Source organism: Nerophis lumbriciformis, linkage group LG36, assembly GCF_033978685.3.
Source record: "Nerophis lumbriciformis linkage group LG36, RoL_Nlum_v2.1, whole genome shotgun sequence".
Taxonomy (NCBI): Eukaryota; Metazoa; Chordata; class Actinopteri; order Syngnathiformes; family Syngnathidae; genus Nerophis; species Nerophis lumbriciformis.
Window position 1 is genome coordinate 25,547,000 of NC_084583.2, and position 12,264 is coordinate 25,559,263.

General features: G+C 44.4%; 1 protein-coding gene across 2 annotated transcripts in view; it reads right to left on the reverse strand.

Annotated features, from left to right (window-relative positions):
- Positions 1–863: 863 nt before the first annotated feature.
- The window catches only part of LOC133576739 (ras-GEF domain-containing family member 1C-like), a 209,525-nt gene continuing 198,124 nt past the window's right edge, over positions 864–12,264 (reverse strand). For both annotated transcript variants that reach the window (XM_061930072.2, XM_061930073.2), the window contains exons 9-14: positions 12,178–12,257; positions 9,258–9,353; positions 6,519–6,614; positions 6,330–6,453; positions 1,101–1,173; positions 864–1,013 (exon numbers count right to left, since the gene is read on the reverse strand). In XM_061930072.2, coding sequence (XP_061786056.1) covers positions 989–1,013; positions 1,101–1,173; positions 6,330–6,453; positions 6,519–6,614; positions 9,258–9,353; positions 12,178–12,257 — 494 coding nt within the window. In that variant the 3' untranslated portion in view covers positions 864–988. The remainder of the gene's footprint in view (positions 1,014–1,100; positions 1,174–6,329; positions 6,454–6,518; positions 6,615–9,257; positions 9,354–12,177; positions 12,258–12,264) is intronic.

A 12,264-nucleotide genomic window follows, 5' to 3' on the forward strand; every position in this document is an offset into this window, starting at 1 on the left:
GAAGGCACCATTAATGCTGAAAGGTACATACAGGTTTTGGAGCAACATATGTTGCCATCCAAGCAACGTTACCATGGACGCCCCTGCTTATTTCAGCAAGACAATGCCAAGCCACGTGTTACATCAACGTGGCTTCATAGTAAAAGAGTGCAGGTACTAGACTGGCCTGCCTGTAGTCCAGACATTGAAAATGTGTGGCGCATTATGAAGTCTAAAATAGCACAACGGAGACCCCCGGACTGTTGAACAACTTAAGCTGGACATCAAGCAAGAATGGGAAAGAATTCCACCTGAGAAGCTTCCAAAATGTGTCTCCTCAGTTCCCAAACGTTTACTGAGTGTTGTTAAAAGGAAAGGCCATGTAACACAGTGGTGAACATGCCCTTTCCCAACTACTTTGGCATGTGTTGCAGCCATGAAATTCTAAGTTAATTATTATTTGCAAAAATAATAAAGTTTATGAGTTTGAACATCAAATATGTTTTTTTTTGTCGCATATTCAATTGAATATGGGTTGAAAAGGATTTGCAAATCATTGTATTCCGTTTATATTTACATCTAACACAATTTCCCAACTCATATGGAAACGGGGTTTGTAGATTACAAAGTAAAGAGCCAAATAAAATATCCATCAAGGCTTTAGACCGAAGAAGAAGAAGAGGAAGAGGAGCAAACACAAGAAAAAACAAGGGTGTTAGAAAGTGGTCTTCCCTGTAACTGTACTCTCCATGGTAGTAAACAGGTCTTCACAGAGTAAACACATCAGGGTATTATGATTACATCATCATTTGTTCAGTAGCTTCATGACTTTTTCACATCGTAGGACCTTCTCCCCCCCCCCCCCCCCCCCCTCCCCCCACACACCTTCTCGATGAAACCGGTTCATCATTTTGTCTTCATAGAAAAAACACCTAAGTACCAGCTTGGTTCCTTCACAGTTCATGGTAGTGCAATGAGAACATGTGCTCCCTTCGCTGGCGTCAGCGCCTCATGTCTTCCCCAGGACGTTTGACCTGGGGGGGGGGGGGGGGGGGGGGGGGTAGAGATGTCAGCGCCAGGTGAATCAATCGCACTCGTTCTGATTTGAGTCGTTCACTGACCTGAGTGCTTTCCACCTGTCCTTCTCGACCTGGTTCTCCGGACTCTCGCTCTCGTAGGAAGCGAGGTAAAGTCCTAGGGGAGGAAAAGGGATACAGGAAATACCGTATGTAATACTCTTCCATATCAGTAGGTGGCAGCAGGTAGCTAATTGCTTTGAAGATGTCGGAAACAGCGGGAGGCAGTGTGCAGGTAAAAAGGTGTCTAATGCTTAAACCAAAAACAAGGTGAGTGCCCCTAAGAAAAGGCATTGAAGCTTAGGGAAGGCTATGCAGAACGAAAATAAAACTGAACTGGCTACAAAGTAAACAAAAACAGAATGCTGGACGACAGCAAAGAGTTGGACTCCGCCAAGGCTGCCCTTTGTCACCGATTCTGTTCATAACTTTTATGGGCAGAATTTCTAGGCGCAGTCAAGGCGTTGAGGGGATCTGGTTTGGTGGCTGCAGGATTAGGTCTCTGCTTTTTGCAGATGATGTGGTCCTGATGGCTTCATCTGGCCAGGATCTTCAGCTCTCACTGGATCGGTTCGCAGCCGAGTGTGAAGCGACTGGGATGAGAATCAGCACCTCCAAGTCCGAGTCCATGGTTCTCGCCCGGAAAAGGGTGGAATGCCATCTTCGGGTTGGGGAGGAGACCCTGACCCAAGTGGAGGAGTTCAAGTACCTCGGAGTCTTGTTCACGAGTGAGGGAAGAGTGGATCGTGAGATGGACAGGCGGATCGGTGCGGCGTCTTCAGTAATGCGGACGCTGTATCGATCCGTTGTGGTGAAGAAGGAGCTGAGCCGGAAGGCAAAGCTCTCAATTTACCGGTCGATCTACGTTCCCATCCTCACCTATGGTCATGAGCTTTGGGTTATGACCGAAAGGACAAGATCACGGGTACAAGCGGCCGAAATGAGTTTCCTCCGCCGGGTGGCGGGGCTCTCCCTTAGAGATAGGGTGAGAAGCTCTGTCATCCGGGAGGAGCTCAAAGTAAAGCCGCTGCTCCTCCACATGGAGAGGAGCCAGATGAGGTGGTTTGGGCATCTGGTCAGGATGCCACCCGATCGCCTCCCTCGGGAGGTGTTTAGGGCACGCCCGACCGGTAGGAGGCCACGGGGAAGACCCAGGACACGCTGGGAAGAATATGTCTCCCGGCTGGCCTGGGAACGCCTCGGGATCCCCCGGGAGGAGCTGGACGAAGTGGCTGGGGAGAGGGAAGTCTGGGCTTCCCTGCTTAGGCTGCTGCCCCCGCGACCTGACCTCGGATAAGCGGAAGAAGATGGATGGATGGATGGATGGATAGGGATGTCCGATAATAGCTTTTTGCCAATAACCGATATTGTCCAACTCTTTAATTACCGATACCGATATCAACCAATACCGATATATACAGTCGTGGAATTAACACATTATTATGCCTAATTTGGACAACCAGGTATGGTGAAGATAAGGTACTTTTTAAAAAATGTATCAAATAAAATAAGATAAATAAATTAAAAACATTTTCTTGAATAAAAAAGAAAGTAAAACAATATAAAAACAGTTACATAGAAACTAGTAATGAATGAAAATGAGTCAAATGAAGTGTTAAAGGTTAGTACTATTAGTGGAGCAGCAGCACGCACAATCATGTGTGCTTACGGACTGTATCCCTTGCAGACTGTATTGATATATATTGATATATAATGTAGGAACCACAATATCAATAACAGAAAGAAACAACCCTTTTGTGTGAATGAGAAACAATAACGATAAAAAAAAAAACCCGATACCAATAATTTCCGATATTACATTTTAAAGCATTTATTGGCCGATAATATCGGTCTGCCGATATTAACGGACATATCTAGAAAACACAACAATAAGAATAAAAATATAACAGTAAAAATAAGAATATAACAAGAGAAACTAAGCAGTAGTGACCAAGTTATGAAAATGTATTGCACTTTAAAAATAAAAAAGAATGTCATTAAAACAGTTAGCTCCATCTTTTGACGCTTCTTCCACTCCCGTCCTTGCACGCTACACCGCTACAACAAAAATGACGGGGAGAAGACGCTGTGGAAGGTGAGCCACGTAAATAAGACCGCCCACAAAACGGCGCATCCTGAAGCGACTGTCAGAAAGCGGCTTGAATATGATGTGTAAAACATCATCTATGCAACATTTTGACCAAAGAATTTAGAAAAAATAAATAAAATTAAAGCTGCAAGCAGCGTTGGTCGGGCCCGCGTATTTGGCAGGTGCTAGTCCTAAGTGTCCCAATACTTTTGTCTAGTTTTAGTCCCAAGTGTCCCAATACTTTTGTCAAGTTGTAGTCCCAAGTGTCCCAATACTTTTGTCCGGTGGTAGCCATAAGTGTCCCAATACTTTTGTCTAGTGTACCTACCTTGTCTGCATTGTGTGGGCACGCTGGTGCTTCCTGCTTTTAAGCAGCCATCTTAAAAAAACAGCAGCGCAGTAGCATCAGCGCAGCGGGTCTTTGAAGGGTCATAAAATCAAAACCGGAGCAGGTATTAAAACGCTGTTCTGTTATTTTATACACAAGGGTTTAATCTCTCTCCTGTGTTAGTTTGAAGCCGAAACGACAAACGCGCTCAGAGGAGATCGTTTTTGAAGGAAGGTGACCGGTTTTTACAAAAAATTTGTTTTGAAGGGGGAATAGCAAACTTCCTGTTGATTTTTGCTGGGCGTTGTCAATTTATGAAATGTACCGTATTTTCCGCACTATTAGCCGCACCTAAAAACCACAAATTTACTCAAAAGCTGACAGTGCGGCTTATAACCCGGTGCGCTTTATATATGGATTAATATTAAGATTCATTTTCATAAAGTTTCGGTCTCGCAACTACGGTAAACAGCCGCCATCTTTTTTCCCCGTAGAAGAGGAAGTGCTTCTTCTTCTACTGTAAGCAACCACCCGCCCCGGTAGAAGAAGAAGAAGCGCGCGGATATTACGTTTCATTTCCTTTGTGTGTTTACATCTGTAAAGACCACAAAATGGCTCCTACTAAGCGACAGGTTTCCGGTTCATGAAAAGACGCAATCTCTCCATCCGCACACGGACTACTATTTCACAGCAACTGCCTAAAGACTTTCAAGAAAAGCTGGCTACTTTCCATGCATATTGTAAAAACAAGATAGCTGAAAAAAAGATCCGGCCAGAGAACATTATCAACATGGACGAGGTTCCACTGACTTTTGATATTCCTGTGAACCGCACTGTGGATACAACGGGAGCACGTACGGTGAATATTCGCACCACAGGGAATGAGAAGTCATCCTTCACTGTGGTTCTAGCTTGCCATGCTAATGGCCAGAAACTTCCACCCATGGTGATATTCAAAAGGAAGACCTTGCCAAAAGAGACCTTTCCAGCCGGCGTCATCATAAAAGCTAACTCGAAGGGATGGATGGATGAAGAAAAGATGAGCGAGTGGTTAAGGTAAGTTTACGCGAAGAGGCCGGGTGGCTTTTTTCACGCAGCTCCGTCCATGTTGATATACGACTCCATGCGCGCCCACATCACGCTGGTTTTTAATATATTATTAAAGTTTGACTGACCTATCTGACTGTTTTTTTGACATTCCTTTAGCGCAGTTAGATGCGGCTTACAACACGGGGCGGCTTATAGGTGGACAAAGTTTTGAAATATGCCGTTCATTGAAGGCGCGGCTTATAACCCAGGGCGCCTTATGGTGCGGAAAATACGGTAGGTCTAAGTGAGCCCTACATAGAGGTTTTTGTTTCATGTCTCTCCGACCTTCCCAGTGGGAGTTACAGGCAGTTTTGTCAGTTTTTTCATCCGAGGAGCAGTTTTTTGTGCGTTTCATTAAAAAATTGCGCTAGAGCACAATTTTGAGATTTGGGGTTAGGTTTTTTTATTAGATCGCAATTTTTGCCAGTCCTGATGTGTGTGTTCAGTTTGGTGAGTTTTGAAGCATGTTAAGGGGGTCAAATTACAGCTCAAAGAGGCAAAAGTGACTGTTTTTAGTACTTTTTTGTCTTGAAGGGGGAATTGCCAACTTCCTGTTGATTTTTGCCCGATGATATATGTTGGAATAATTGTTTGTAAGTTATCACAAAAGAAACGTTGTATTATGAATGCTGTCTTTGGAGGCCTAACAAGAGAAAGAAAGCTCGTGAAACGCCACTGTGATTTCAGCACGGACAGATGGCAGGATCTGCTCAACTCCCGGAGGAACTCTCTTTGAAGTGTTAAACGAACTCTCTCTGAAGTGTTTCACAAACTCTCTTCCAACTGTTTGGTGACCGAGATCAACGCTGTTTACGACCCGCTGCCCTCTTGAAGTTGCTGTGGACAGGAGACGGGAGGGGTTATCCATTGTCCTCCAACACCTGCCCCAGCTGGATCCAGGAAGAGCCCAAGCCCGAGAAATACCCTTCTTGGACTTCAAAGCGACCGAAAACAATGACTCTTTTCAATACCTCCCATTCTTGCTGTGACATATGTTGGTGCGTGAACATGGAACATCTGAATTAAAAGAGGAGACGAAAACCTTCTTCGTCAGAGCGTGCTAAGACACTGTAAGAGGTTACAGGTTGACGCCGTCTCTCCTCAATTGAGTCCAAATTGAATTCTGTCTCTGTTTGATTCCTTGCCTTTTTGTCTTGTTTAATAGATGTCCTGTGTTTGAACGTGACAATATACAATTATGAAAACTAGGTCTAAGTCAGACCTACATAAAGGTTTTTGTTTCATGTCTCTCCGATCTTCCTAGTGGGAGATATAGGCAGTCTAGTTTTTTTTTTCCTAGGGGGCGCTAGAGCGCAATTTTGAGTTTTGAGGTTTGGGTTTTTTAAAAAAAGGTAATTTTTGCAGGTCCTGATGTGTGGGTCAAATATGGTGAGTTTTGAAGCATGTTAAATGGGTCAAATTACAGTTTAATGTGGCGGCGGAAGAATAAAGAATAAAGAATAAAACCTTACAAATTCAATAGGTCCTTATGTCCCATGCGGGCCCTAAATATGACTCCTTTAATGCGCCCTATAATCTGGTGCGCCTTTTACATGAAAATAGACCTGACTAGACCCGCTCATCGGCAGTGCGCCTTATAATCAGTGCGCCCTATGGTCCGGAAAAGACGGTACTTCTTATGATGCAGTGCACTTGTACACCACTGCTTGCTACAACTACACTACTAACATGTTCAATGATTACACCACCTCTCTGTAAAGGTGAAATACAGCTGTTGTGTTGGTGCAGGTGTGCAGCAAACACTCACCATCCTCACTGAAGATGGGGGCAGTGTGGAGGTAGTGTAGGATGGCCCGGTCCTCTTCGAAAGGACACTCCATCTGCTTCCAGGTCATGAACTCCCCGACCTGTCTGCCCAGTTCCACAAATTTCTAAAACAAATTCAACGTATTGACACCCAGAAGGAGAAAATAGTTCAGCGACGGGATTGTCTCACCTCAAAGTTGACGTGGCCGTTGGGCAGCCGATTGGCGCATCCTTCGTTCAGGAAGTAAATGTCTTTGATTAGAAGGCTGAAGAAGGGAATGACAATCTGAGGATGAAAAACAAAGTGAGCGTCGTCAAATAGTGACAAAACATACAAAAGCCAAAAGCGGTGAAGTTGTCAGGTTGTGTAAATGGTCAATAAAAAGAGAATACAACAAATCCTTTTCAACTTATATTCAATTGAATAGACTGCAAAGACAACATATTTCATGTTCACACTGACAAACTTCATTTTTTTTTGCAAATAATCATTAACTTAGAATTTAATGGCGGCAACACATTGCAAAAAAGTTGGCACAGGGGCATTTTCACCACTGTGTTACATGGCCTTTCCTTTTAACAACAGTCAGGCGAAGCCGGCGGCGTTACTGGGTGTTGTTGATAAATGGCTTTCGCTTTGTATAGTAGAATTTTAACTTGCACTTACAGATGTAGCACAAAACTGTAGATACTGACAGTGGTATTCTGAAGTGTTCCTGAGCCCATGTGGTGATATCCTTTACACACTGATGTCGCTTTTTGATGCAGTACCACCTGAGGGAATCGAAGGTCACGGGCTTTCCATGTTGGTTTTCAGCCTTGCTGCTTACGTGCAGTGATTTCTCCAGATTCTCTGAACCTTTTGATCAGGGGTCCCCAAACTTTTGGACTCGGGGGCCGCATTTGGTTAAAACAATTTGGCCGGGGGCCGGGCTGTATATACAGTATATATATATATATATATATATATATATATATATATATATATATATATATATATGTATGTGTGGGAAAAAAAATCACAAGACTACTTCATCTCTACAGGCCTGTTTCATGAGGGGGTTCCCTCAATCATCAGGAGATTTTAATGGGAGCATTCACATACCATGGTTTATATAGGGCACAGAGTGGGTGGGTACAGGCTGGTGTAGGGGCGTGGTGATTGGCTCATGTGTTACCTAGGAGGTGTTTCCGTCTGTGGCGGCATGCTGATACAATTTCGCTGCGCTTGTTGAGGGATGACAGGTCTGGACGGTATATAATAAACAGTTTCTCTTTCAAGCATAGGTTGAAAGAGAGGTTGCATCCCCAAAGGCAACACCCTAAGAAAAGTATTCAACAAGAACAACATTAAATTGAGCTACAGCTGTATGAACAATATAGGACAAATTATCTCAAACCACAACAAAACAATTGCAAATGAGCCGTCGGCCCCCGGACAGAGCGACCCCAAAACCAACAAAGGCTACAACTGCCGCAAGAAACCTGATTGCCCTCTCAACGGGGGGTGCTTACAAACATCAGTTGTTTACCAATCTAAGGTAACACGCAAGGACATTAACACATCCGACACATATGTAGGATTAACCGAGGGAGAGTTTAAAATCAGATGGAACAATCACAAGGCTTCTTTCAGGAACAAAAACCTGCGAAATACCACAGAACTCAGCAAACACATTTGGGACCTCAAAGACAATAATGTTGAATATTCAATAACATGGCAAATTCTTGCATCCAGCACACCTTACAATAGTGGTAATAAAAGATACAACCTATGCTTGAAAGAGAAACTGTTTATTATTTACCGTCCAGACCTGTCATCCCTCAACAAGCGCAGCGAAATTGTAACAACATGCCGCCATAGACGGAAACACCTCCTAGGTAACACATGAGCCAATCACCACGCCCCTAGGCCAGCCTGTACCCACCCACTCTGTGCCCTATATAAACCATGGTATGTGAATGCTCCCATTAAAATCTCCTGATGATTGAGGGTACCCCCCCTCATGAAACAGGCCTGTAGAGATGAAATAGTCTTGTGATTTTTTTTCCCCACACATACATATATTGCGCTCTACTACGGTATCGAGCACTATTTTTTGGATAACCTTATTAAGACATATATATATATATATATATATATATATATATATATATGTATATATATATATATATATATATATATATATATATAGCGCACTTTCCGCGCGCGCGATGATGTCACGTTATCGATGAGAAAATGCATTTATAGACAATATGACTTGCCTGAGCAGCTAGGAGCCACCGTGAGTAGCAAGCGGCACAAAGTGGATAAGAAAAGACAGAAAAAACATTTATTTAAAAAAAATTTGTTTTTAATACTTGGGACTTCCCGCAGGCCTGATTTTGGACGCTGGCCTGTAGTTTGGGGACCCCTGCTTTTGATGATATTGCGGAGCGTAGATGGTGAAATTCCTAAATTCCTTGCAAAAGCTGGTTGAGAAATGTTGTTCTTAAACAATTTGCTCAGGCATTTGTTGACAAAGTGGTGACCCTCGCCCCCGTCCTTGTTTGTGAACGACTGAGCATTTCATGGAATCTACTTTTATACCCAATCATGGCACCCACCTGTTCCCAATTTGCCTGTTCACCTGTGGGATGTTCCAAATAAGTCTTTGATGATCATTCCTTAACTTTATCAGTATTTTTTGCCACTTGTGCCAGCTTTTTTGAAACATATTGCGGGCATCAAATTCCAAATGAGCTAATATTTGCAAGCAAAGTTTTCCACGTTAAGTATCTTGTCTTTGCAGTCAGTCTATTCAATTAAATATAAGTTGAAAAGGATTTTTAAATCATTGTATTCTCTTTTTGTTGACCATTTACACAACGTGACAACTTCACTGCTTTTGGGTTTGGTAGAAGCAGCGACGCAGTGGTAAAGCTCCACCTTTTCTCTGTTGCTGTTGGCCGTCTGAGAGCGATGAGCGGCCCCCCTCAGGGCGGTTCTGTAGTTGTAAAAGTTTCCTGTCGGATCCATCTGATGCTGCAAAAAGGAAAGCGCAACGCTGTTAGCTTCATGCTATGACGTGGTTAGTATTGCATATTGTCAATCATGGGTTAGTATGCGGGGGGGGGGGGGAGAAGAATTTAGACTACCCCAGTTTGGAGGGCAAGATAAAGGAATATTTTTGGCTAGTGCAGTTCAGAGGGAAATGCACTTTTTTGGTACTTTTCCCATCATCCCATGTCTTTCCCTTTCCTGTGCATTCTAAATGATGAAAAACTGCAAATGTTGGACTGGACTCTCTGTCTTATGATGTGCATGTTTTAGTTTGAAAAGTAACTCTCCTCTCGTTTCAGGTCACTTGCCCTTCCTTTTGTGTTATCAGTCTGATGTCATCCCAATTCCCTGATTGTTTCCACCTGTTCCCTATTACCCTCATGTGTCTTATAAGCCCACTCCTCCCTTTGTTCTGTGCCAGATTGTTTCGTTTATTCGTGCTCTCTAGCTGCCATGTCCCTGTCCATGCCTTGTCTTGCCTTGCCTCGTCTTGTGCTTATGTTCCTTGATCCTGAATCCCTTCGTTGCTATTTTGAGTTTTCCTTTCTTCCTCCTCAGCAGAGTGATTTTTTGTTATTTAGTTTATTCAGCCCAAGTGGTGAGTTTCAGTTATTTTTCATTCTTTCCTCAAATTTTTGAGTGACAATTTTTGTTAAAACTTTATTAGATTAGATAGTGTATAATTTTTCATAGCTGTTGTTTCTTCCTCCTGTTGGAGCGTTTTTTGTTTATACATTTTATAGCATATACGGCGCCAATTATAGTTCGTCTTTGTAGAAGAAGAAACTGAAGCTATTGAGCCATATCGGTTTGAACCGTATGCAAGCGAAACCGACGAAAACGACACGACAGCCAGCGACACGGGAGAAAGCGAGGACGAATTCGGCGATCGCCTTCTAACCAACGATTGGTATGTGTTTGTTTGGCATTAAAGGAAACTAACAACTATGAACTAGGTTTACAGCATATGAAATACATTTGGCAACAACATGCACTTTGAGAGTGCAGACAGCCCACTTTTCATCAATTAATATATTCTGTAGACATACCCTCATCCGCGCTCTTTTCCTGAAAGCTGATCTGTCCAGTTTTGGAGTTGATGTCAACAAGTCAGGGAAGCTAGGGTCGATAGGGGGTTTAGCTCGGTCATCTGCGGGAACAAACTGCCGCCATTGCTTGCCGTGCTAGTGAGGCCCTTTGTCCCTGAATTGCTCACACACTCCGGCAGATTCAATGGGGGTCTGGCGGCAGATTTCTTTGACTTTATGGTTGGAAATGCATCTGCTTTGAGTGTCGCAGGATATCCACACATTCTTGCCATCTCTGTCGTAGCATAGCTTTCGTGGGTAAAGTGTGCGGAACAAACGTCCGATTTCTTGCCACTTTGGCATCTTTGGGCCACTGGTGCAACTTGAATCGTCCCTTAGAGATGCGCGGTTTGCGGACACAACCGTGGAGTTTGCGGATTAGCCGCGGATCGGGCGGATGAAATAAAAAAAAATTAGATTTTATCCGCGGTTCGGGTCGGGCGGTTGAAATAAAAAAAAAAAAGATTTTAAATAGATTCAGGCGGGTGGCAGTTAAACCAATTGGTAAATATATATACTGTACATAGTTAAATGTTGTTACCCACATACAAAAAACGAGCAGGCACCTGCAGCATATGCCACAACAGAAGAAGAAAAAAAGAAGAGATGGACACTTTTACGGAGCGGAGAAGGGACGCCTCGACGGGGTCTGGGACCGAGGCCCCTTCCCCCGAGAGGGCCCCACCGGGAGCCGTAGCTGAGGCGATCCGCGAGAAGGGCCCGACGCATGTCCAGGGTGACCACCGCGCCCACCGCACCGACACCCCGCCTCGTCCGCCTTCGCCGCGGCCGGCGTCACGCGCAGCAGGTAAGCAGCTTACCTGCCCGCCACCCCTGTTGCCGGGGGCTCGTAACAGGGGTCACTCCGCGCGCAGTGCGCTCACGAAAGGGGTGGGGCTCACCCTGGTTGATATAGACAGCAGGACGGTGGCCATGGAAGTCGGAATCCGCTAAGGAGTGTGTAACAACCCACCTGCCGAATCAACTAGCCCTGAAAATGGATGGCGCTGGAGCGTCGGGCCCATACCCGGCCGTCGCCGGCAGCGAGACGTGCTTGGAGGTGCGCTCAGCGCGGCTCCCATATGATTGCGCACTGGTGTGCGTCTGGGCCGTGACAGCGTGGCACGCGAATGTCTGTGCTGCATTGGACCAGTCTCCTTTCTTTAACAGGCAAAAGCTTTATAACCTCACTAATGCCTTGCATCATCTATATTAGATATATAACAACGGGCGGGTGCGGGCGGATGCGGTTCTGATTAAATGTTAGGTTGGGTGGATGGCGGATGGTTGACGACTTTCTGATGCGGTTGCGGATGAAATAATTGCCTATCCGCGCATCTCTACCGTCCCTGTTGGTGTTGTTACACCCTCCGACAACACACCGACGAGGCATGATGTCTCCAAGGTACGGAAAACAGTCGAAAAAATGGAAAATAACAGAGCTGATTTGACTTGTTTGAGAAAATGGCGGATTGCTCCCCGATGTGACGTCATCGCTCCAAGAGCGAATATTAGAAAGGCGTTTAATTCGCCAAAATTCACCCATTTAGAGTTCGGAAATGGGTTAAAAAAATATATGGTCTTTTTTCTGCAACATCAAGGTATATATTGACGCTTACATAGGTCTGGTGATAATGTTCCCCTTTAAGAATCGTTACAAATAAAAATTGGGATTCATTCGAAAACTCATTTTTGTGAAACCCCCTAACTGTCATTACCTCCAAAATGAAGAACTTGGCCGTCTTGGCCTTGCCCCAAGTCTTCTTCAGCCTGGACACTGGACTCATGTTCATCCCCGCTGAGGA